Source organism: Triticum urartu, chromosome 4A (genome assembly GCF_056163025.1).
Source record: "Triticum urartu cultivar PI428250 chromosome 4A, HENAU_Tu73, whole genome shotgun sequence".
In the NCBI taxonomy this organism is placed as follows: Eukaryota; Viridiplantae; Streptophyta; class Magnoliopsida; order Poales; family Poaceae; genus Triticum; species Triticum urartu.
This window is the reverse complement of record NC_141876.1, coordinates 564,824,556-564,850,236: the sequence shown is the minus strand read 5'-3', so window position 1 is coordinate 564,850,236 and position 25,681 is coordinate 564,824,556. Positions and strand designations below refer to the sequence as shown.

General features: G+C 44.9%; 3 protein-coding genes across 3 annotated transcripts; 1 reads left to right on the top strand and 2 right to left on the bottom strand.

Annotated features, from left to right (window-relative positions):
* Nucleotides 1-11,601: 11,601 nt before the first annotated feature.
* LOC147976647 (tRNA (5-methylaminomethyl-2-thiouridylate)-methyltransferase) lies at nucleotides 11,602-16,324 on the bottom strand. Its single transcript, XM_087518952.1, has 10 exons — nucleotides 15,883-16,324; nucleotides 15,725-15,799; nucleotides 15,560-15,613; nucleotides 15,384-15,462; nucleotides 15,155-15,282; nucleotides 14,899-14,982; nucleotides 14,731-14,814; nucleotides 14,469-14,620; nucleotides 14,162-14,312; nucleotides 11,602-13,719 (listed from the first exon to the last, which is right to left on the bottom strand). Exons 1-10 carry the CDS (start codon nucleotides 16,213-16,215, stop codon nucleotides 13,402-13,404), a joined length of 1,458 nt encoding a protein of 485 aa, XP_087375078.1. The 5' UTR covers nucleotides 16,216-16,324; the 3' UTR covers nucleotides 11,602-13,401.
* Nucleotides 16,325-19,834: 3,510 nt separating this feature from the next.
* ADSS (adenylosuccinate synthase) lies at nucleotides 19,835-23,112 on the top strand. The gene is made up of 4 exons (XM_087518950.1): nucleotides 19,835-20,166; nucleotides 21,294-21,986; nucleotides 22,060-22,371; nucleotides 22,619-23,112. The coding sequence occupies exons 1-4, from the start codon at nucleotides 19,879-19,881 to the stop codon at nucleotides 22,787-22,789; spliced, it is 1,464 nt and encodes a 487-aa protein (XP_087375076.1). The 5' UTR covers nucleotides 19,835-19,878; the 3' UTR covers nucleotides 22,790-23,112.
* Nucleotides 23,113-23,261: 149 nt separating this feature from the next.
* LOC147976645 (Integrase-type DNA-binding superfamily protein) lies at nucleotides 23,262-24,840 on the bottom strand. The gene is made up of 2 exons (XM_087518951.1): nucleotides 24,597-24,840; nucleotides 23,262-24,490 (listed from the first exon to the last, which is right to left on the bottom strand). The coding sequence occupies exon 2, from the start codon at nucleotides 24,470-24,472 to the stop codon at nucleotides 23,510-23,512; it is 963 nt and encodes a 320-aa protein (XP_087375077.1). The 5' UTR covers nucleotides 24,473-24,490; nucleotides 24,597-24,840; the 3' UTR covers nucleotides 23,262-23,509.
* Nucleotides 24,841-25,681: the final 841 nt, after the last annotated feature.

Below are 25,681 nucleotides of genomic sequence, written 5' to 3'. Positions count from 1 at the left end.
ACTAGACCTGATGTGTGCCTTGCTATAAGTTTAGCAGGGAGGTATCAAAGTAATCTAGAAGTGGATCACTGGACAGCGATCAAGAACATCCTGAAATACCTGAAAGGACTAAGGATATGTTTCTCTTATATGGAGGTGACAAAGAGCTCGTCGTAAATGGTTACGTCAATGCAAGCTTTGACACTGAACCGGATGACTCTAAGTCACAAACCGGATACGTGTTTTTATTAAATGGTGGAGCTGTCAGTTGGTGCAGTTCCAAGCGGAGCGTCGTGGCGGGATCTACGTGTGAAGCGGAATACATAGCTGCTTCGGAAGCAGCAAATGAAGGAGTCTGGATGAAGGAGTTCATATCCGATCTAGGTGTCATACCTAGTGCATCGGGTCCAATGAAAATCTTTTGTGACAATACTGGAGCAATTGCCTTGGCAAAGGAATCCAGATTTCACAAGAGAACCAAACACATCAAGACACGCTTTAATTCCATCTGTGATCAAGTCAAGGAGGGACACATAAAGATTTGCAAGATACATACGGATCTGAATGTTTCAGACCCGTTAACTAAGCCTCTCTCACGAACAAAACATGATCAGCACCAAGACTCCATGGGTGTTAGAATCATTACAATGTAATCTAGATTATTGACTCTAGTGCAAGTGGGAGACTGCAGGAAATATGCCCTAGAGGCAATAATAAAGTTGTTTATATTTCCTTATATCATGATAAATGTTTATTATTCATGCTAGAATTGTATTAACCGGAAACTTAGTACATGTGTGGATACATAGACAAACAGAGTGTCACTAGTATGCCTCTACTTGACTAGCTCGTTGAATCAAAGATGGTTAAGTTTCCTAGCCATAGACATGAGTTGTCATTTGATTAACGAGACCACAACATTAGAGAATGATGTGATTGACTTGGCCCATTCCGTTAGCTTAGCACGATGATCGTTTAGTTTGGTTCTATTGCTTTCTCCATAACTATACATGTTCCTATGACTATGAGATCATGCAACTCCCGAATACCGGAGGAACACTTTGTGTGCTACCAAACGTCACAACGTAACTGTGTGATTATAAAGGTGCTCTACAGGATTCCCCCCTTTCCTAGTTGGAATAGGATTCGGGAAGGGGGAAAGAGGAGAGAGAGAAGGAAGGGGGGGCGCCGCCCCCCTCTCCTTGTCCTATTCGGACTAGGGGGGAGGGGCGCGCGGCCTAGCCCTGGCCACCTCTCCTCTCTTCCACTAAAGCCCACTAAGGCCCATATACCTCCCGGGGGGTTCCGGTAACCTCCTGGTACTCCGGTAAAATCCCGATTTCACCCGAACACTTCCGATATCCAAATATAGGCTTCCAATATATCAATCTTTATGTCTCGACCATTTCGAGACTCCTTGTCATGTACGTGATCACATCCGGGACTCCGAACAAACTTCGGTACATCAAAATGCATAAACTCATAATATAACTGTCATCGAAACCTTAAGCGTGCGGACCCTACGGGTTCGAGAACAATGTAGACATGACCGAGACATGTCTCCGGTCAATAACCAATAGCGGAACCTGGATGCTCATATTGGCTCCTACATATTCTACGAAGATCTTTTATCGGTCAGACCGCATAACAACATACGTTGTTCCCTTTGTCATCGGTATGTTACTTGCCCGAGATTCGATCGTCGGTATCTCAATACCTAGTTCAATCTCGTTACCGGCAAGTCTCTTTACTCGTTCCGTAATACATCATCTCACAACTAACTCATTAGTTGCAATGCTTGCAAGGCTTATGTGATGTGCATTACCGAGAGGGCCCAGAGATACCTCTCCGACAATCGGAGTGACAAATCCTAATCTCGAAATACGCCAACCCAACATGTACCTTTGGAGACACCTGTAGAGCACCTTTATAATCACCCAGTTACGTTGTGACGTTTGGTAGCACACAAAGTGTTCCTCCGGCAAACAGGAGTTGCATAATCTCATAGTCATAGGAACATGTATAAGTCATGAAGAAAGCAATAGCAACATACTAAACGATCGGGTGCTAAGCTAATGGAATGGGTCATGTCAATCAGATCATTCATCTAATGATGTGATCCCGTTAATCAAATAACAACTCTTTGTCCATGGTTAGGAAACATAACCATCTTTGATTAACGATCTAGTCAAGTAGAGGCATACTAGTGACACTCTGTTTGTCTATGTATTCACACATGTATTATGTTTCCGGTTAATACAATTCTAGCATGAATAATAAACATTTATCATGATATAAGGAAATAAATAATAACTTTATTATTGCCTCTAGGGCATATTTCCTTCAGTCTCCCACTTGCACTAGAGTCAATAATCTAGATTACACAGTAATAATTCTAACACCCATGGAGCCTTGGTGCTGATCATGTTTTGCTTGTGGAAGAGGCTTAGTCAACGGGTCTGCTACATTCAGATACGTATGTATCTTGCAAATCTCTATGTCTCCCACCTGGACTAGATCCCGGATGGAATTGAAGCGTCTCTTGATGTGCTTGGTTCTCTTGTGAAATCTGGATTCCTTTGCCAAGGCAATTGCACCAGTATTGTCACAAAAGATTTTCATTGGACCCGATGCACTAGGTATGACACCTAGATCGGATATGAACTCCTTCATTTGCTGCTTCCGAAGCAGCTATGTATTCCGCTTCACACGTAGATCCCGCCACGACGCTTTGTTTAGAACTGCACCAACTGACAGCTCCACTGTTTAATATAAACACATATCCGGTTTGCGATTTAGAATCGTCCGGATCAGTGTCAAAGCTTGCATCAACGTAACCATTTACGATGAGCTCTTTGTCACCTCCATAAATGCGAAACATATCCTTAGTCCTTTTCAGGTATTTCAGGATGTTCTTGACCGCTGTCCAGTGATCCACCCCTGGATTACTTTGGTACCTCCCTGCTAGACTTATAGCAAGGCACACACCAGGTCTGGTACACAGCATTGCATACATGATAGAGCCTATGGCTGAAGCATAGGGGACATCTTTCATTTTCTCTCTATCTTCTGTAGTGGTCGGGCATTGAGTCTTACTCAACTTCACACGTTGTAACACAGGCAAGAACCCTTTCTTTGCTTGATCCATTTTGAACTTCTTCAAAACTTTGTCAAGGTATGTGCTTTGTGAAAGTCCAATTAAGCGTCTTGTTCTATCTCTATAGATCTTAATGCCTAATATGTAAGCAGCTTCACCGAGGTCTTTCATTGAAAAACTCTTATTCAAGTATCCCTTTATGTTATCCAGAAATTCTATATCATTTCCAATTAGTAATATGTCATCCACATATAATATCAGAAATGCTACAGAGCTCCCACTCACTTTCTTGTAAATACAGGCTTCTCCAAAAGTCTGTATAAAACCAAATGCTTTGATCACACTATCAAAGCGTTTATTCCAACTCCGAGAGGCTTGCACCAGTCCATAAATGGATCGCTGGAGCTTGCACACTTTGTTAGCTCCCTTTGGATCGACAAAACCTTCTGGTTGCATCATATACAACTCTTCTTCCAGAAATCCATTCAGGATTGCAGTTTTGACATCCATCTGCCAAATTTCATAATCATAAAATGCGGCAATTGCTAACATGATTCAGACAGACTTAAGCATCGCTACAGGTGAGAAGGTCTCATCGTAGTCAATCCCTTGAACTTGCCGAAAACCTTTTGCGACAAGTCGAGCTTTGTAGACAGTAATATTACCGTCAGCGTCAGTCTACTTCTTGAAGATCCATTTATTCTCAATTGCTTGCCGATCATTGGGCAATTCAACCAAAGTCCATACTTTGTTCTCATACATGGATCCCATCTCAGATTTCATGACTTCAAGCCATTTTGCGGAATCTGGGCTCACCATCGCTTCTTCATAGTTCGTAGGTTCATCATGATCTAGTAGCATGACTTCCAGAACAGGATTACCATACCACTCTGGCGCGGATCTCATTTTGGTTGATCTACGAGGTTCAGTAGTATCTTGTTCTGAAGTTTCATGATCATTATCATTAGCTTCCTCACTAATTGGTGTAGGTGTCGCAGAAACAGGTTTCTGTGATGTACTACTTTCCAATAAGGGAGTAGGTACAGTTACCTCGTCAAGTTCTACTTTCCTCCCACTCACTTCTTTCGAGAGAAACTCCTTCTCCAGAAAGTTTCCGAATTTAGAAACAGAAGTCTTGCCTTCGGATCTGTGATAGAAGGTGTATCCAATAGTTTCCTTTGGATATCCTATGAAGACACATTTCTCTGATTTGGGTTCGAGCTTATCAGGTTGAAGCTTTTTCACATAAGCATTGCAACCCCAAACTTTCAGAAACGACAACTTTGGTTTCTTGCCAAACCACAGTTCATAAGGCGTCGTCTCAACGGATTTTGATGGTGCCCTATTTAACGTGAATGCGGCCGTCTCTAGAGCGTATCCCCAAAACGATAGCGGTAAATCAGTAAGAGACATCATAGATCGCACCATATCTAGTAAAGTATGATTACGATGTTCGGACACACCATTACGCTGTGGTGTTCCGGGTGGCGTGAGTTGCGAAACTATTCCACATTGTTTCAAATGTACACCAAACTCGTAATTCAAATATTCTCCTCCACGATCAGATCGTAGGAATTTTATTTTCTTGTTATGATGATTTTCAACTTCACTCTGAAATTCTTTGAACTTTTCAAACGTTTCAGACTTGTGTTTCATTAAGTAGATATACCCATATCTGCTTAAGTCATCTGTGAAGGTGAGAAAATAACGATATCCGCCACGAGCCTCAATATTCATCGGACCACATACATCTGTATGTATGATTTCCAACAAATCTGTTGCTCTCTCCATAGAACCAGAAAACGGTGTTTTGTCATCTTACCCATAAGGCACGGTTCGCAAGTACCAAGTGATTCATAATCAAGTGGTTCCAAAAGCCCATCAGTATGGAGTTTCTTCATGCGCTTTATACCGATATGACCCAAACGGCAGTGCCACAAATAATTTGCACTATCATTATCAACTCTGCATCTTTTGGCTTCAACACTATGAATATGTGTGTCACTACTATCGAGATTTAATAAGAATAGACCACTCCTTAAGGGTGCATGACCATAAAAGATATTACTCATGTAAATAGAACAACCATTATTCTCTGATTTAAATGAATAACCGTCTCGCATCAAACAAGATCCAGATATAATGTTCATGCTTAACGCTGGCACCAAATAACAATTACTTAGGTCTAATACTAATCCCGAAGGTAGATGTAGAGGTAGCGTGCCGACTGCGATCACATCGACTTTGGAACCGTTTCCCACGCGCATTGTCACCTCGTCCTTAGCCAATCTTCGCTTAATCCGTAGTCCCTGTTTCGAGTTGCAAATATTAGCAACAGAACCAGTATCAAATACCCAGGTGCTACTGCGAGCATTAGTAAGGTACACATCAATAACATGTATATCACATATACCTTTGTTCACCTTGCCATCCTTCTTATCCGCCAAATACTTGGGGCAGTTCCGCTTCCAGTGACCAGTCTGCTTGCAGTAGAAGCACTCAGTTTCAGGCTTAGGTCCAGGTTTGGGTTTCTTCTCTTGAGTAGCAACTTGCTTGCTGTTCTTTTTGAAGTTCCCCTTCTTCTTCCCTTTGCCCTTTTTCTTGAAACTAGTGGTCTTGTTGACCATCAACACTTGATGCTCCTTCTTGATTTCTACCTCCGCAGCTTTTAGCATTGCGAAGAGCTCGGGAATAGTCTTATTCATCCCTTGCATATTATAGTTCATCACGAAGCTCTTGTAGCTTGGTGGCAGTGATTGGAGAATTCTGTCAATGACGCAATCATCTGGAAGATTAACTCCCAATTGAATCAAGTGATTATTATACCCAGACATTTTGAGTATATGCTCACTGACAGAATTGTTCTCCTCCATCTTGCAGCTATAGAATTTATTGGAGACTTCATATCTCTCAATCCGGGCATTTGCTTGAAATATTAACTTCAACTCCTGGAACATCTCATATGCTCCATGACGTTCAAAACGTCGTTGAAGTCCCGATTCTAAGCCGTAAAGCATGGCACACTGAACTATCGAGTAGTCATCAGCTTTGCTCTGCCAGACGTTCATAACATCTGGTGTTGCTCCAGCAGCAGGCCTGGCACCCAGCGGTGCTTCCAGGACGTAATTCTTCTGTGCAGCAATGAGGATAATCCTCAAGTTACGGACCCAGTCCGTGTAATTGCTACCATCATCTTTCAACTTTGCTTTCTCAAGGAATGCATTAAAATTCAACGGAACAACAGTACGAGCCATCTATCTACAATCAAACATACATAAGCAAGATACTATCAGGTACTAAGTTCATGATAAATTTAGGTTCAATTAATCATATTACTTAAAGAACTCCCACTTAGATAGACATCCCTCTAATCCTCTAAGTGATTACGTGATCCAAATCAACTAAACCATGTCCGATCATCACGTGAGATGGAGTAGTTTCATTGGTGAACATCACTATGTTGATCATATCTACTATATGATTCACGCTCGACCTTTCGGTCTCCGTGTTCCGAGGCCATATCTGTATATGCTTGGCTTGTCAAGTATAACCTGAGTATTCTGCGTGTGCAACTATTTTGCACCCGTTGTATTTGAACGTAGAGCCTATCACACCCGATCATCACGTGGTGTCTCAGCACGAAGAACTTTCGCAACGGTGCATACTCAGGGAGAACACTTCTTGATAATTAGTGAGAGATCATCTTATAATGCTACCGTCAATCAAAGCAAGATAAGATGCATAAAAGATAAACATCACATGCAATCAATATAAGTGATATGATATGGTCATCATCATCTTGTGCTTGTGATCTCCATCTTCGAAGCACCGTCGTGATCACCATCGTCACCGGCGCGACACCTTGATCTCCATCGTAGCATTGTTGTCGTCTCGCTAATCTTATGCTTCCACGACTATCGCTACCGCTTAGTGATAAAGTAAAGCATTACAGCGCGATTGCATTGCATATAATAAAGCGACAACCATATGGCTCCTGCCAGTTGCCGATAATTTGGTTACAAAACATGATCATCTCATACAATAAAATTTAGCATCATGTCTTGACCATATCACATCACAACATGCCCTGCAAAAACAAGTTAGACGTCCTCTACTTTGTTGTTGCAAGTTTTACGTGGCTGCTACGGGCTTAAGCAAGAACCAATCTTACCTACGCATCAAAACCACAACGATAGTTTGTCAAGTTGGTGCTGTTTTAACCTTCGCAAGGACCGGGCGTAGCCACACTTGGTTCAACTAAAGTTGGAGAAACTGTCACCCGCTAGCCACCTTTGTGCAAAGCACGTCGGGAGAACCGGTCTCGCGTAAGCATACGCGTAATGTCGGTCCGGGCCGCTTCGTCCAACAATACCGCCGAACCAAAGTATGACATGCTGGTAAGCAGTATGACTTATATCACCCACAACTCACTTGTGTTCTACTCGTGCATATAACATCAACACATAAAACCTAGGCTCGGATGCCACTGTTGGGGAACGTGGTAATTTCAAAAAAATTCCTATGCACACACAAGATCATGGTGATGCATAGCAACGAGAGGGGAGAGTGTGATCTACGTACCCTTGTAGACCGACAGCGGAAGCGTTAGCACAACGCGGTTGATGTAGTCGTACGTCTTCACGGCCCGACCGATCAAGCACCGAAACTACGGCACCTCCGAGTTCTAGCACACGTTCAGCTCGATGACGATCCCCGGATTCCGATCCAGCAAAGTGTCGGGGAAGAGTTTCGTCAGCACGACGGCGTGGTGACGATCTTGATGTACTACCGTCGCAGGGCTTCGCCTAAGCACCGCTACAATATTATCGAGTACTATGGTGGAAGGGGGCACCGCACACGGTTAAGAATATGATCACACGGATCAACTTGTGTGTCTAGGGGTGCCCCTTGCCCCCGTATATAAAGGATCAAAGGGGGGGTGTGGCCGGCCAGGAGGAGGGCGCGCCAGGAGGAGTCCTACTCCCACCGGGAGTAGGATTCCCCCCTTTCCTAGTTGGAATAGGATTCGGGAAGGGGGAAAGAGGAGAGAGAGAAGGAAGGGGGGGCGCCGCCCCCCTCTCCTTGTCCTATTCGGACTAGGGGGGAGGGGCGCGCGGCCTAGCCCTGGCCACCTCTCCTCTCTTCCACTAAAGCCCACTAAGGCCCATATACCTCCCGGGGGGTTCCGGTAACCTCCTGGTACTCCGGTAAAATCCCGATTTCACCCGAACACTTCCGATATCCAAATATAGGCTTCCAATATATCAATCTTTATGTCTCGACCATTTCGAGACTCCTTGTCATGTACCTGATCACATCCGGGACTCCGAACAAACTTCGGTACATCAAAATGCATAAACTCATAATATAACTGTCATCGAAACCTTAAGCGTGCGGACCCTACAGGTTCGAGAACAATGTAGACATGACCGAGACATGTCTCCGGTCAATAACCAATAGCGGAACCTGGATGCTCATATTGGCTCCTACATATTCTACGAAGATCTTTTATCGGTCAGACCGCATAACAACATATGTTGTTCCCTTTGTCATCGGTATGTTACTTGCCCGAGATTCGATCGTCGGTATCTCAATACCTAGTTCAATCTCGTTACGGGCAAGTCTCCTTACTCGTTCCGTAATACATCATCTCACAACTAACTCATTAGTTGCAATGCTTGCAAGGCTTATGTGATGTGCATTGCCGAGAGGGCCCAGAGATACCTCTCCGACAATCGGAGTGACAAATCCTAATCTCGAAATACGCCAACCCAACATGTACCTTTGGAGACACCTGTAGAGCACCTTTATAATCACCCAGTTATGTTGTGACGTTTGGTAGCACACAAAGTGTTCCTCCGGCAAACGGGAGTTGCATAATCTCATAGTCATAGGAACATGTATAAGTTATGAAGAAAGCAATAGCAACATACTAAACGATCGGGTGCTAAGCTAATGGAATGGGTCATGTCAATCAGATCATTCATCTAATGATGTGATCCCGTTAATCAAATAACAACTCTTTGTCCATGGTTAGGAAACATAACCATCTTTGATTAACGAGCTAGTCAAGTAGAGGCATACTAGTGACACTCTGTTTGTCTATGTATTCACACATGTATTATGTTTCCGGTTAATACAATTCTAGCATGAATAATAAACATTTATCATGATATAAGGAAATAAATAATAACTTTATTATTGCCTCTAGGGAATATTTCCTTCACGGCCCCCTCCCCCTCCTCCACTCCTTTATATATGGGGGAGGGGGCACCCCATAGACACAAGTTGATCATTGATCTTTAGCCGTGTGCGGTGCCCCCCTCCATCATAATCCACCTCGGTAATATCGTAGCGGTGCTTAGGCGAAGCCCTGTTCCGGTAGCAACATCATCACCGTCATCACGCCGTCGTGCTGACGAAGCTCTCCCTCGAAGCTCTACTGGATCGTGAGTTCGCGGGACGTCACCGAGCCGAACGTGTGCAGATCGCGGAGGTGTCGTATCTTCGGTAGTAGATCGGTCGATCGTGGAGACATACGACTACATCAACCGCATTGTCATAATGCTTCCGCTTATGGTCTATGAGGGTACATAGACAATATTCTCCCCTCTCGTTGCTATGCATCACCATGATCTTGCGTGTGCGTAGGAAATTTTTGAAATTACTGCGCTACCCAACACTAAGTGAATGGCTTTTTAAACTAGTAAATGAGGAGGGAATATGGTATAATTTACTTAGGAGGAAATTAAACACATTAAGGTGCACTAGAATGGTGGCCAACTAGCTACGCCATGTGGCACATGCTGGTTGGTCACAGTGAGAAAGTTTTCTTTAGAGTTTTTAAAATGGTAGGGAGATTTCTTTTTTGAGAAAAGTTTTTCTAGGTTTTTTCTTTTTTTTTCCTTTTAAGATGATTGCGATGTCCACGTGACACGAGAATATTTTTTAAAAATTTCGATATGATGGTGAGGTGCGCATAGCTTCTTCTCAAGCGGCCCGCAATGGCGGGCCCCAACCACTAGTACATTAAAAACAAGACTACAACCCAAATGGAGAAGAAACCAGGTGAAACTCAGTTTGAACTAGTTTAATGAAAGTTATAGATTTGTTCTTAGGTATATTATTTCTGGTGTTCGTTGTACTGCCATGATTGAAGATGGATAGATCAAAAGTTTTCTTGCAAAAAAAAACCTCCATGTACAGAGCTGTTATTGATGTTGGACATGTGGAACAACAAGACACTATGGAAACTAAAAATGTTGTTAAAAATCAAGATCTTTATGTGGTATTTAATCAAGGGAGTTGTGTTGACTAAATATAATCTAACTAAACAAAACTTGGAATGGCATTTAAAATGTAGTTTATGCAGTAACTTAGAAACTATTCATCACTTCTTCTTTGACTGTTGCTATGCTAGATTCATTTGTAGACTTATTTACTTCAAGTTTGGCATAAAACCTCCTAGAAATGTCAATCGTATGTTTGGATCTTGGCTTAATGGCTTTGACATGAGACTAAAAAATTCACATCTTAGTAGGTGCATCAACTATGTTTTGGGCTATCTTTCTAACTCATGATGACATTGTTTTTGACAAATCTCCTATGAAAACATGCATGCAGGTGCTCTACAGGGGCACTCCCTGGTTACGCTTCTGGGCACAACTATTGAGGCGTGATGAAGGTAGATACTTGATCCCCAAGGTATGACGTGATCCAAATAAGCAGGTCGTAGCCTGCCAGGGTGAAGGTCGAATACTTTTCATTTCCATTATCTAAAATCGAGAATTCAAGCCAATCCTGGTTGTTGCTTGGGTTCTTCGAGCATCAAGCTCTAGCGACGGCTGGGTGAAAGGGTTGAGGATGAAGACTAGAGGTGGTGGCGATCCAATTGCCGCCCAAGTCGCCCATGCGACGGTTGAGTCAAATTTAGAGAGAGTCTTGTATTTACTAATTGGAGACTCCTAACTTTGAGCCCCCCACATTAATCAGGCTAAAATCCTAAAAATTCTCAAAAAAAAAAAGCAAAACATCCAACCATTTGTTTTGATGTCCGGAAATCTTAACCATTGATCAAGAACTAGACAAATTCGTCAAGAGATTCGATGCACATGGAAACATTTTACTGTGAAACAACAGTAGTCCTAATTTTGAGCAACGGATGGGCTCTTCATAAAGTGACATCGTAGTTTTTTTTTCGGGAAAAACTTTCAATCTATTCATCTTCAATCATGGTAGTACAACGAGCACTCGAAATAATGAAAATTACATCAAGATCCGTGAACCACTTAGCGACGACTACAATCACTGAAACGAGCCGAAGACGAAAGAGGCGCTGTAGTTGGTAATGACCTCTTGTTAGCTCATTGATTGCTTGACTATTAACTTATGATGCATACTTATAATTCCGAAGTGATAGCTATACCTTGAAGCAGTGGGATCCTCCAAAGCGGAATGCAGTGCAAACATAAATATTTATAATTCCGAAGTGATAGCTCGGTATTGCTTGAAATAAACATTATAACTACAACTTAAATATAATTTGTATTTAGAGTTGGATGTTGATAACAGACCACCAATACCAATACTGCAGGAAAATAAAGAGAAGCAAGGACGCTGGTTTCTCCGCGCGGATCGGTGACCCTATCCCAACAAATCCCGACTCAATCCGCAACAGTCTTGCACACATCCTGCAACAAACCTAGACTCGACCAACAACTTGAACCCGACTTACTCAAAACGATGCGCCACGAACAGACTCGGCGCGACACACACAGACTCGCTCGCTCATGCCTGGGACTCACCCATGGCGTGATTATTCTAGCGCAGGGCACGTGATGGTTTCAGTTGAGCATCAACATCCTTTGGCCGCCGGCTGGCTAGCAGCATGCGGGCCAGCAGGGGCACAAGGGTTCGCCATTGGCATCCGTCAGGACGGCGGTGGTTCCGGGCTGCTCTTGTGGTCCGACTACGAGCCTTGCGTCCACCGGTAAGCCCGGTTTCGTGGAGAGACTATTGTGCTCTGCGAGCAGCCGTCGAGCGTCCTGGTGGTGCGGAGACGCATCGGTGGCGGCCATCAGGTGCCCTAGGGCCAGGACCAGCAGGAACACGGCGGCCGTCGTCTTGAGAACCGGTGCAGAAGCCATGGGAGCTGCTTGCTAGCCTGAGATCGGCAGGAGATCAGGCTATAGGTAAAGGTATTGATCGGAGGTGAGAGGTATGACTAAATGGTATCACCGTTTATATAGAGAGATAATGTACTAGGTGATGACAACGGTTGAGGACAAAAAGGCCATAAACCTGCACTCACGAATGACGTATACAATATTGGCGTGTGCAACAGCCAAGGTCAGTCCAGATCAGTCTCTCTGCTTCTTCAAGGTTGAGACCAGGAACATTATCATGGATATGCCCTCGGTAAAATCGCCAGGCCGAGGTGGCTTTGATGGCCTTTAATTTGGAGTACAAAACTAGTACGTACGTGCTGCTACTCCTGGTCCGGCATCTCTTACCCCAGAATCTCTCCATGTGCTGCTCCAGGAGGTCTCACAGCTGCCGACACATGCCCCGGGAAAAAAGAGTACATTCTACTCCCTCGGTTCCTAAATGCAAGTCTTTTTAATGATTCCAATAAAAGACTACATACGAATGTATATAGACATATTTTAGAGTGTTGATTCACTCATTTTGCTCCGTATATAGTCACTTATAAAAATCTCTAAAAAGATATTTAGAAACGGAGGGAGTAGTATACAATCAAGCGCGCAACCAGTTTAGATTCCAGAATACCACCATGCAAAAAGGAGGATGATTTCGTGATAAACCATCCTGGTTTAGTCTAGAACCATGTTGATTGATTGATTATTCAACATTGGTGTTGCCGTATCATAACTTCACAGGGTACAGTTAGAAGTGGTACCGCTGACTAACTCTTAATAATAATCTACGTACACATTTTGGCTCCAAGAGAGAACAACATGCCTACCCATTCGCCTGCTTGCCTTTCCTGCTTAGATCGGCAACTACGTCAGGCAAGGTCAGCTCTTGCATGCGCAATCATGCGTTGATTGATGCTTCACCACCTCTTTTATCCGGTGGCAAAGCATTTCTTCTCCCAAACGCAAAGTCACCAATGGAGATGCCACCTTTTCAAGAACCACCTGTATGGAGCCCCTGACTGGAGCAGCATAACGATGATGGTTTCTGGAACTTCCCCAATTCTCGCATTTGCAGGGCGTGCCAACTCTCACACTGTCAGATGAATATATCTTCACATGATCACAGATGTACGACAAGACAAAGGGACAAGAACCCGGTGATGTCTGTCAAGCGACCTTGGCCGGCTCCGGCTCTGGTTTCACCAGGTGCTCCAGGTTCATGATCCTTACGGGCTTCCCCAGCTTGGACTTGTCCTCCATCCTAGCGGTTTCTAGCGCCTTTGCGCACACAGGGAAGCTCATTTCGTCCCAGGAATCCAGGATTATGCCTGACCCCAGGCACACACTGTCACGGTAGAACGCTGCAAACTGGCCAGCTGCTAAACCCTGGTCGTCTTCGGACAGACGCACCGCCAAAACGTCTCCGTTCTCTTCGGTTTGCTCTTTTGTCACGGTGCAATCATGGAAATCAGGACTGTGCCGTACCTGGTATTGAAAGTAGCATCAATGTCAGATAACTGACATAATAAAGTACAGCACATGACAAAAGCAGAGCCACGGCTGATCTAAATGCTAAATAGATACAAGTACAAAAAAGGAGATAGATCAAGCAAGAGATATGTGGCATCGGTTAGATTGAAAGCTGCAGTGGTAGGTTCCTATAATCACAAATTAGAAATTAAAGACCATTGGTCATGGTAGAACTGATCGGTTTCAGAATTGCCTAACTACCCGAGGATCAACAGGATTTATGAACCACTCTCCTATCCCAGCACCTAAACGAGTCCAAGTATACAGCTGGTACCATGTGCGTGTTTTGAAGGGGGGAAATGGACTGATGATGATTATTTAACCCTTGCAGATGGTACAAACGTCAAAATTCAAATATGCTATGCTACCACAAGGGCTAATTGTGTAACTCTGGTACCTTGCATCTGAGGAATTCATTGTCTGCTGGTCCAGAATCGCTAAACCAGTTTAGCGATCCAACACGAAACGTTCGCCTCCTCTTATCCAGTGAATAGTAATTCCTTGATACAAAAACCACATTATTTTGCACATCTTTCTCCACAACATACCTGCGTAAGGAACAAGTCATTTGATGAATCTATGGATAAATAGATATGTGCTACATGAGGGCAGATCTTCCTTGAACTGCATAATACTTCAGGCAATACACATTTAATTTAGCTGATGTTATTGCACCAAAAAAGAGGCTAGTAAACAGTGCGTACCAAGGTCCTCCAGAAAGTCGCAAACCTTGTCGCTGACCAATCGTATAGAACCAAAACCCACGGTGTGTCCCTAGGTAATCTCCAGTTTCAGCCTCAAGAAGTATACCCTCCATTTCTCCTATATGTCTTTGAACAAACTCGCTAAATTTGACCTAGAAAGAGAGACTTTTTAAGCTTAAAATAAGACAACACAAGGAGAAAGGACAGAACTATATTTTGCACAAAACATGTGCATTATTAACAACTATGTTAAAGCAATTACCTTTCCAAGAAAACATATCCCTTGGGAATCCTTTCTAGCTTGGTTAGGAAGGCCCATCTGAACAGCCAGACTGCGAACTTCATCCTACAAAAGATGACTCAATTTACAAAAAATACACCGGCAGCTCCTGAAAAAACTTAACTATCCTTATCTGATAAAATATGTCACCTTTGTTATACACCCCAGTGGAAAAAGAAGTCTTCTAAGCTGGGGCTGAGAGAGATGTGAGAGGAAATAAGTTTGATCCTTGATCTGAAACAAGAATCAGAGTCTGAAAGGTGGTTTCGACTAACCAATATTTATTTAAACAAAAGAACCATCTATTTGTTTCACTGTATCACAATTTTCCTTCCAGGATGAATAATAGAACTCAATTGACATCAAATTCAATAACACTGAAGCTAAGCAAGCTATTTTAAAGCACCTCGTCTTTCGAAAGTTGGAGCACCGATGGCCCTTCAGCATTCTCAACGGGTGGATGGACTACATGTGCATAATGTCCTGAGGCTATGTAATCAAACCCCAAGTTTTCAATTGCTTCTAGGAAAGCTCCTGCAGAAAATGAGTGAAAAGAATAAGCACATGAAGACAGCTCAAAAATTATACCTCGATGCACAATCAAATTTCAGTAATAGAAGCGCGCACATCCATACCAAACTTTATCCTTGTGTTGCAAAGAACATCAGGGTTCGGTGTGCGTCCGTTGCGGTACTCATTAATCATGTGAGATACCTAGATATATAAAATCCATGATAGTTTCTCAGAATGCAGAACAACATATGGGATATCTGCGAGAGGAACGGGTGCAAAAGGTTTGAATGAAGCTTACCACATGGTTCCAGTACTCATCAGATAGATGTACCACCTCTAATGGTACGTCAATCTACAAAAGACAGCCATTGGATCAGTCAGTCCATGCAGCCAGAGCTAACATATGCTGCACACTGGCTATTCAATGAAACAGCATGCACCGGATGAATTTTCTGGAATATACCTTGTCACACACGCCCTGTGCATACTTCAAATCGTCGTCCCACGGGCACTCGGACCAGAAGTTCCTGAAATCTTCCTACAGATTAACCACACAGAGCTTATTAAGCGATCCCGTGGTGTAGCATCGCAGAGCATGGCAACAGGGGAGTGTGTACGGACCTGGAACCAAATCTTGAGGTAGAAGGCGGTGCAGCTGTGCCCGGCTGCGTGGAGGAGGCGGAGCGCGACGCTGCTGTCGACCCCGCCGCTCACCAGCACCGCCACCCGCAGCGGCGCCCTCCTCGCTGCCGCGCACCGGATGAGGTGCTCCTCGCTGATCTCGACCTCCCCGGGCGCGGGCGCGGGCGCGCTGGGCGGGGAGGCTGCGAGCGGCGCTGCGGACGAGAGGGCGCGGAACGGCCGCGGCGGCCGGCGGGGGCGGGGGAGGGGTTTAGGGCCCGGGAGGAGGGGGCTCCGGAGGAGCGGACGGAGGGTGGAGACGACGCGCAGCATGGGTGGCGGCGGCGGCGGCCGGCCGGCCGGCGTGGCGGCAAGAGGTATCGGCCGCTGTACTGGATTGGGTTTTTCGGCTAGAGCGTCGAGAGTTTCGTGTCGTTTCAGAGCTTCAGACTTGAGCTCACGAAGGGGGAGGACGAATGCGTATTTTGGGCTGCCCCGAAAATACGTCTACCCGTGTGGTTTACACACTTAGAAAAGCGCGTTAGTTTGTCAATATCAAAGTGCCCCTTGAGTTTCATAATCGATTGATCAAAATACAAATGGAGATCAAATGAGGTTCGAGGTATTGTCACAGGAATCTTGCAAAGTTGGGTTGCTTCCCCGTAGTCTCTATACTTCTCCACACGGTTTGTGCACCGAAAAAGCGAAACGCCTCGTGTAAAAGAACTCATATGTTGCTAAGAACATCTTGATATTGTCCAGAGTCCAAACTGGTAGGGTGTTGTTGCAAATAAGCAAAGAAATGAACAAAGTCGGAGCTATTGATGTCGATGAGGAAAAGTTTTCCACTTGTAAAATGAGCATCTCTTTAAAGAGACATGGGTACTGTTGCTTATAGATTTGTAGTCATCATGTAATTAAATTGTCCACCTTCTAAATGCGCAAATGTACTCGTGTAAAAGAAATATCCATTTTAGAAGAGGCACCCCAAGCAGACATGGTGGATTAAATGATAAATAGTCGGACTACGACACTAGTCCTGTGAAAATAAGGTGGAGCCGTGTACGTGTGTTGCCACGAAATCACTCAACTAGCTAAGTTTACATCATACTTGTTATTTTGGCATTTGCAGGTTTTGATTTCTGTCAGCAAACTAGTATGTAGAGTTGTTACTGAATAATCAACATAACTTTCTTTTTCCCTGCATAAAACATCGAAACCCACTAAAATATATTTAGATAGCTTGAATTAGTTAGGTGGATAATTGTGGACAGAGCGAAGGGAGATAAGAGTGCTTCTTTGTGACCACTAGTCAATATGTAAGTGCAATACACGTTAATTTGAAAGTATATTAAGTGCATGCGGATATTAAGTAGGATATTATTTACGTGTTATTATGTGATTAGAACTATGTGGGTGTTTGTTTCAAGGACTTTTTTGTGTAAGGACTAGAAAAAGTCCCTTTTAGAGACTTTTTTACCAAACGGGAGGGACTTTTTAGGGACTAAAATAGGCATTTGGGACTAAATGAAGAAGACTCTCAAGGAAAATCTTTTTAAGACTTTTTGAGACTTTTCCAACAATGCCCCTCCATACACCCATTGGCCCGCCACCCCATGGTGTTGTTTAATTTTTATTTTTGTATATACTAGCGGCAACATGGTCATTTAATAATCTCTAGGAAGGGACTAGAGACTTTTTAGTCTCTGGAAACAAACAAGGAATGACTTTTTAGGGACTAGAGACTTTTTAGTTGGGACTAGAAAAAATCCTAAGACTAGAGAACCAAACACCACCTATATTTGGCATGTAATTAACTGCGCGCTAAACGTATTAAGCGCTCAACATTGAAGCAGTCTAGGTTAGGGGTGGGCATATTACCCGATGACCGAACTCCCGAACCGAAAGAACCGGGGCCGAAGCCGAATAGACCGAACCCGATAATTACGGTCATAAGTTCGGTCCTGTAGTCTAGAAAATCAAATTAATTTCAGGTATTTCGGTTTCAGACATCAGGTACCCGAACTGACCCAAAAAAACCGAACATGGGCCAATACTGTAGAAAGTCTCAGCCCATTATCTAAGTTGGGCCATAACCATTTGATGACCACGAGTCCAGGACCCCACGGCCTTGTGCTCAAAAGAAAAACGACACCACAACCGTTCAGTCGCACGTGCCTCATCCCCACGACCGCTCTGTCCCTCCCTTCGGCCATAACCCTAGCCGTCGCCGCTCCTAGTAGCCAGCGTCGATGGTCCGGCAGCCAACAACCGGAAAATGCCAACGGAGGCCGAGCTCCAATGAGTTCGTTTTCAAATTTTATTTTTTAGAGTGCAAAAAATTCCAAATTTATTTTTTGAACACACATGCACATATATGCTATGTATATGCAAAATTTCACAGCATTATACGTTTACGTGTGGCGTAGAGAAAAAGGACAAATACACATTTTTTAATGGGCCTTTTATTTTTGTTATTGGGCCAGAAATTTGTTATTTTTGTACAGCCTACAAATCACAGCATTTTTCGACGAAACTTAACACGTTCTTGCGGAATACATATATGTTTTCATGGAATTTTTTTCAGATTTTTTTCAAACTTTTAAATACACTTTTTGATTTTTTCAAAATACCGAACTTACTGGAGCTCGGCCTCCAAAAATCCGCACTTAGCCAACAACCCGCTACCTCCCCTCCGCCTCCCTCCTTCCATGCGACCTGCGCCGTAACAGCTAACAGCCGGCGGCAGATCCGGCCAGCATCGGGCGACATCTCCTTCCCCTCCCTCCCTCCTCCTCCTCCTCCTCCTCCTCCTCTCTCTCTCTCTCTCGCTCTCTCTCTCTATGTGACCTTGATTTCTTAGCTGTAGATTGTTGTTGCTCGGTATTAACCGATGACCCGAACCGAATTCTCAATGGACCGAATTCTCGGTTACTGTTTTTCATAAGCACCGATCGGTTAGCATATTTAGAAAACCGAAATGTTTTAAAACCCGAGAAACCGAACCGATCGGTTCGGTTAAACCAAACGCCCAGGCCTCTAGGTCGTTGGATTGACATGATTTGATGGCCGAGATTAATTGAATCTGCCCTTTAGATCTTTTTATATTGGTATAGATATAGATATATATGCATTATTTTTTAACATCAAAGTGACCGATACATGACATAATGATATAAGAGGCAAGGAACATCACGCTAATGCCATCTTGTCTATCCCGCCTTTTTAGTATGGTCTTCGTTAAGCCTTTGTTGTTAGGCTCTTGTGGCCGCGCTATTGGTTGTTCTTCCTCGCATGGGGCACAATATATTCGCTTCCCAACCTTTTTGTTAGCGGTGGAGCTAGTACTTCAAATATCGCACGTATTAAAAGGCCAAGTACTTAACTATAGCATGTTAAGAATTACAAAAGCACATAACATCTCGAAACAAATCTTTTAAATATAAACACTAAGATCAGAAAAACAAAAAAGAACCACGACAATAAAAAACCAGATATGATGCATCACCTACATAACCTCAAAATTCATGCTAATTAATTAACAAGGCATAATGTCGCTCATGCAGCTGCAAAACCACAGCAAATAATTAACCCGACACAATGAATCACACATGTAAATGTCCATAAAATGTAAATAAAAGCACAAGAGGCAGAATAACAAATGAGCAGACAATCGATTTACCATGTGAAAACGTAGCCATCGAAAGGACATCAATGGCTGTAAAAATTCCATTTTCTCTTCTAAAATACCCAAATGTGTAAAAAAAATATCAGACGGCCAAGATTGGTGCACGGTGAAATCTCTCTTTGGTCGACAGCAAACGAGGCCAAGAGGATCCAATTCCCTTGTGAAAATACAAGAGGATCCAATTCCCCATCATTTTCTATCCCTCGAAATAAAAAAAATCCCCACCGTTTATTACACGTGCCAACGGGATACTTAAACGGAAAGCAGCGGCTTCCCCACTGACCGCCGCATCCTAAAACCCTCGCCCCATGTCGCTCTCCACCCTCAACCACCCCGCCGCCGCCGCCGCCGCCGCCGGGCGGGGGAGGTCCTTCTCCCCGGCCGCCCCGGCGCCGTCGTCGGTGCGCCTGCCCGGGAGACAGGCCCCCGCCCCCGCCGCCGCGTCCGCGCTCGCGGTGGAGGCGGACCCCGCCGCCGACAGGGTCTCGTCGCTGAGCCAGGTCTCCGGCGTGCTCGGGTCGCAGTGGGGCGACGAGGGGAAGGGGAAGCTCGTCGACGTGCTCGCCCCCCGCTTCGACATCGTCGCGCGTTGCCAGGTGAGGAGATGCGGCTCGGTCTTTGTCGTGTGCTCTGGTTTGAGTCCTGTGCCAATCATTGTCGATTGAAGCTGCTTGGCAGCACCACTGCGCGTTCCAGTTGAAATTTTTGATATCGTATACGCTTGTAGGATGGCGTGGTAAGAGTTGTTTTGGTGGATTGATGCCTGATCCGGATGTTAGAGTAATCTGCGTGTAGAATTCCCCTTCCCAGGGCCTGTTTGGAAGAGGTGTGTTTCTCTGTAGAGTTTTGGTACCGAAGCCCGTACAAGAAAAAATACCCCCATCCCCAAAGATGTTAATTCTGGGATCGCTTTGGTTAAAAAATATGTATAGTGGAGCTCATGCACAAAGGGGATAAAATTGTAAATCTTTTAGCTCGATTTTGTTTAATATTGGGTTGCTTATATGATGATATTTCTTCTTTTTACATTTTGTGGATCCCGGCTGGAACATTGGGCTGGTAGTTACAAAAAATTCTGGATATTTGATCCTGATAGCCACAGTGAACTGTCAAATTTGTGGCCTTCTGAATCTGGTAGGATGAAGGATGGATGTTAACTTCATGTCCAGTGGCTCCTAAATGAAATGAATTGACTCGACATCTGGCCGTAAACGGTAGTGTGGCGATAAAAGCAGTAAAGCATGATTACCACTTTGTTTTGGTTGGTAAACAATCTGATTTGTTCGACTCACTTAGGCTTGAGGGTTTACCATAATCTGCATCAGACCTCTGTACTTTGGTTGTTTTGCATACTCTTTCGATTTTTGTACCAGTAGTGTATCGCTTGTATTGTAGCAATCTTTTAACTTGCAGTTTGTTTATAATAAGAATAAGATGCTATTACTACTGCTCCTAAAAGGTCATTTCTGCATTTTTGTGAGTTTAATATGGTTAGCCATTGTCATTCCTTTGATTAGTTTAGATTTCCCTTTCCTGGAATTTTCTTTGATGAATAATTTCTGAATTTTGAAGATTAACCTTTTGTATCTGCAATTATCATTTAGTGTTTATTTGTGAATTAAATTCTTGGGATGTAGCATCGGTACTTAATTTGGTCATTACCAGTTGGCCACTTCTCTTGAGTTTAGTAGCTTGTTTATCTGAGTTCCTACTTTGTTAACAGGGTGGAGCAAATGCTGGACACACCATCTACAACTCTGAAGGCAAGAAATTTGCCCTTCATCTTGTTCCATCTGGTATTCTCCATGAAGGAACACTCTGTGTTGTTGGCAACGGAGCGGTGATCCATGTTCCAGGGTTCTTTGGCGAAATTGATGGTCTTCAATCAAATGGAGTCAGTTGTGATGGAAGAATACTGGTGTCTGACAGGGCTCATTTGCTCTTTGATCTGCATCAGACTGTAGATGGACTTAGGGAAGCCGAGCTTGCAAATTCCTTCATAGGAACGACTAAGAGAGGCATTGGACCTTGTTATTCCAGCAAGGTCACTCGAAATGGGCTGCGAGTTTGTGATCTAAGGCACATGGACACTTTTGGGGATAAGCTTGATGTTTTATTCGAAGATGCTGCTGCGAGGTTTGAAGGCTTCAAGTACAGCAAAGGCATGCTCAAGGAAGAGGTTGAGAGGTACAAGAGGTTTGCAGAGCGTTTGGAGCCCTTCATCGCTGACACTGTTCATGTGTTGAATGAATCCATCAGACAGAAGAAGAAAATTCTGGTTGAAGGTGGTCAGGCAACTATGCTGGATATCGATTTTGGAACTTATCCATTTGTGACTTCTTCTAGCCCTTCCGCTGGTGGAATTTGCACTGGCCTTGGGATTGCCCCTAGGGTTATTGGCGACCTGATTGGAGTTGTAAGTCAAAAGTAGTGTAATCCAGCCCTCATCTATGATATATTGCTTGTCTAACTCACTATTTTACATGCAGGTAAAAGCTTACACAACAAGGGTTGGCTCTGGCCCTTTCCCAACTGAACTGCTTGGAGAGGAAGGTGATGTTCTTAGGAAGGCCGGAATGGAATTTGGAACGACTACAGGTCGCCCAAGACGTTGTGGCTGGCTTGACATCGTTGCACTGAAATACTGCTGTGACATCAATGGGTTTTCCTCTCTAAATCTAACAAAACTTGATGTTCTGTCCGGGTTACCAGAAATTAAGCTGGGTGTTTCTTATAATCAAATGGATGGAGAGAAACTACAATCCTTCCCAGGGGATCTTGACACCCTGGAGCAAGTACAGGTAAGTGTCATAGTTTGTTCATTGTGTTTACATGTCTGAGTAGTACATTTGCATAATTTATAATTATGTTGTATGTCAAAACTGTTGTTCTTTCTCTGGTTGTAAGATGTGATTTAGTTGCTAATGTACTGGCTTTAGTTCTGTGGTTTTGTAAACCGATGTCATTACCAGTTTGGTGATAACAACTTACACTTAAATGTGAGGATAGACACAATTCATCTCTCATATGCTTCGTCTTGTGTTTCAGGTCAACTATGAGGTGCTTCCTGGGTGGGACAGTGACATATCTTCTGTCCGAAGTTACAGTGAACTCCCCCAAGCTGCCCGCCGTTACGTGGAGAGGATAGAAGAGCTCGTCGGTGTTCCAGTCCACTACATTGGTGTCGGGCCTGGGAGGGATGCTCTGATATACAAGTAAAGGGCAAACTCGATTTGGTACTATTGTATCGGACGAAATAATTCAGTCTTAACTAGGCCGTTGTGAGCATTGCTGTGTCAGCACACCCTTGATTGCCAATCGTAGCGGGTAATACGATCGACAAGCTACTGGCGGGCGGGGTGATGTAATACCTGCAATAATGATTTCCGGGAAATGTCCCTATATATCACCATAAGGATGCAGTGTTAGAGTTTGGTGGTAACATTTTGTCTTTCGACTCCACCAATGGTTTGGTGGTATTATCACAATTCACCGTCATATTTTGCGCTGATTATGAATGCTGAATGCTTTCTTGTGGGCAAGTCTGATGTAAGTTTTCACCACGTTTATTTCGCTCGTTGGGGGCGTCTTTAGCTCCTTATGAGTTGTGATCGCATCGATCTTCTTGCTTTGGATAAAATCCTTTGACAGTGAGTGATTTCACAATGACGTTGATGCTATCTGGAGAAGATTTTTTTGAGAAGTCCAATGTATGTTGGTCTCATTTTCCTGGTTATGGCAATAGCTCATGCGCGCCAAGTTTATTGTGCTTATGCTATTACATGATTCTTCAGATGAAACAGATCTAAACCTTCATGCCGAGCTACATGAAGAACCTGGGAGCTAAACCTCGTAGATAATCCATCAGAGATCGAAGGTAGTAAATCAGCTAAGCAACGCTTAAGCATGGGCTAATTCAGAGCCTATAAGAATATAAGATCAGATGTCCCATACGGGGATGGGCACGCAGCCGAACTGGTCGAGATCGTCCATGTGGAACGCGCCGTTCACGCCCAGCGCGCCGCCGCCGCCGTGGCCTCCTGCCGCGATGTCGCTCATGTCGGCCGCCAGCGCGTCCCAGTCGAACTCTGCGGCATTGCTGTTGCCGCCCCCGAACCCGAACGCGTCCGCCACCTCGCCGTCGTCCTCGCCGACGCCCTGAGGCCCATGATGCTTGCCGGCCGCGCCGCCGTCGTCCTCCCCGAGCACGCCGATCTGCTGCAGGAACTCCTTGAGGTCGAGCTGGGGCCTGCCGCCCCCGAAGCCGTCGCACGGCGGCGCGCTCTCGGCCGCGGCGGTCATCGCCATGGAGTGCTCCAGCTGGGACTGGAAGCAGGACGCGGAGGGCGGCATGGCGCCGGTGGTCACCGTGGAGGAAGGGGACGAGGCGGCCGGAGGAGGCGGCGGCGGGGGAGGGGTCCTCCTGGACTGCTGCTGCTGCGGCTTGGCCGGCGAGGAGGAGGAGCTCTTGAGCTCCTGCAGCCTCTGGTGGATGACGTGCACGTTGTGCTGCGCGTTGAGGTTGAGGAGGCCGTAGGCGGGCACGGCGGCATGGCCCCTGGCGCCGCCGGAGGCGACCCCGGCCGCGGCGGCCGGGAGCCACCTGATCATGCGCTGCTGCGCGGTGGCGCCGGCGGCGGCGCGGAGGTGGGGCAGGTTGAGGAATGCGTCGGGGCCGTAGAGCCTGCGCGCGGCCTCGTCGTAGGCGAGCGCGGCCTCCTCGGCGGTGGCGAAGGAGCCGAGCCAGATGCGCGCGCGCTTGTTGGGCTCGCGGATCTCCGCCACCCACTTGCCCCACGTCCGCTGGCGCACGCCCCGGTACTCGCACGCCGCGTTCTGCGGCCCGCCCTTGCCCCGCGTCGGCCCCTTCTTCCACGACCGCTTCCGCACGTAGCTCTCCATGAACGACGGCCTCGGCTCCTGCATGCAGCACGACGGACGACGTGCGATGGATCAGAACGAGCCCAATATATCCAGGTAGCTCGCGCGCGCGGCTGGATGGATGGAAGAAATGCGCGGAACTTACGTGCGTGGGAGCGGGGGAATTCGAAGTTTGAAGTTGGAGCGAGGTTTTGGTTTTGGAGTGTGGGGTGTAGTAGTGGAGTGGGTGAGGAGAGTGTGACGACGGAGCTGATCGAGGGCGCGGGGGATAAGTAGGGTGAGATGCATGGCATGAGGTTTAAATGGTGTCACGGCCGGGAGATCGATGAATGGATGCATGTTGGCACGGCCGTGTCTCGCTTTTGCGAGACCTGTGAGCGTGAGTGAGCTCCCGGCGCATGTGACCGTTAGGGCATCTCTTGGATGCACGATGTAGGACGCAAAACAAAAAGGAAATGGTATTCTAATTAGATTTTCTTCTTCTTCTTCTTCTTCTTCTTCTTCTTCTTCTTCTTCTTCTTCTTCTTCTTCTTCTTACGTATTTGGGCATGATTAAGTTTAGGTTTTAAAAAATGAGCAAAATACTAGAGTACTACTTCCTCCGTTCTGAATTATATAAAATCTTTGTGGTATTTCAACATGAACTACATACGGACTGAGAAAACACGTCTATATACATTTGATTTGAAAAAAGGTTAGAACATCTTATAATTCGAAACAGAAGGAATAATTTTAGAGGATCCACAAAAGTTAGAACATGAATTCAAAATATGTCGTTGTCGCCGCCATCATCGTCGTCTACGTTGCGCGGATACTTCGGAAAGCGCGCGTATCCAGCCGGATACTGCCCCGATATGGCCTGATACGTATCCCGTAAGTATCCCTTGATTTTTTGATTTTAAAAAAGAAAATAATGTTTGATACTCCTAGGATACTTCTACGATACTTTTTAGATACCTGGAACCCATCGTTTGACTGAAATCCCCTCAATAGTAAAGGTACACCTTTTGCAGATACCCAACATGGGCGTGAGTTCATGCCAAAACATGACTACCAATGTTCTTATTCAATTGAAAGGTGAGCAAAAGAGAGTCGATGCACTGATTGGAACAAGAAATCCGGGAAAATCCCACTATCAATTAATGAAAGTGGACCAAGTGCAAGAAAACAAAGGAAATAATCCTATTGAGGCAAGCTTTGACTTAGAAGCTCTATGTTGTTTTCAATATT

Coding starts and splice junctions, on each gene's coding strand:
- LOC147976647 (XM_087518952.1), bottom strand. CDS start 16,215: ATGCTGCGCGTCGTCTCCACCCTCCGTCCGCTCCTCCGGAGCCCCCTC. Junction 15,614..15,724: donor CACAGGGCGTGTGTGACAAG/GTATATTCCAGA, acceptor TGTCTTTTGTAG/ATTGACGTACCATTAGAGGT. Junction 14,313..14,468: donor CGACTTTCTGGAGGACCTTG/GTACGCACTGTT, acceptor TTCCTTACGCAG/GTATGTTGTGGAGAAAGATG.
- ADSS (XM_087518950.1), top strand. CDS start 19,879: ATGTCGCTCTCCACCCTCAACCACCCCGCCGCCGCCGCCGCCGCCGCC. Junction 21,987..22,059: donor TTGGCGACCTGATTGGAGTT/GTAAGTCAAAAG, acceptor TTTTACATGCAG/GTAAAAGCTTACACAACAAG. Junction 22,372..22,618: donor ACACCCTGGAGCAAGTACAG/GTAAGTGTCATA, acceptor CTTGTGTTTCAG/GTCAACTATGAGGTGCTTCC.
- LOC147976645 (XM_087518951.1), bottom strand. CDS start 24,472: ATGGAGAGCTACGTGCGGAAGCGGTCGTGGAAGAAGGGGCCGACGCGG.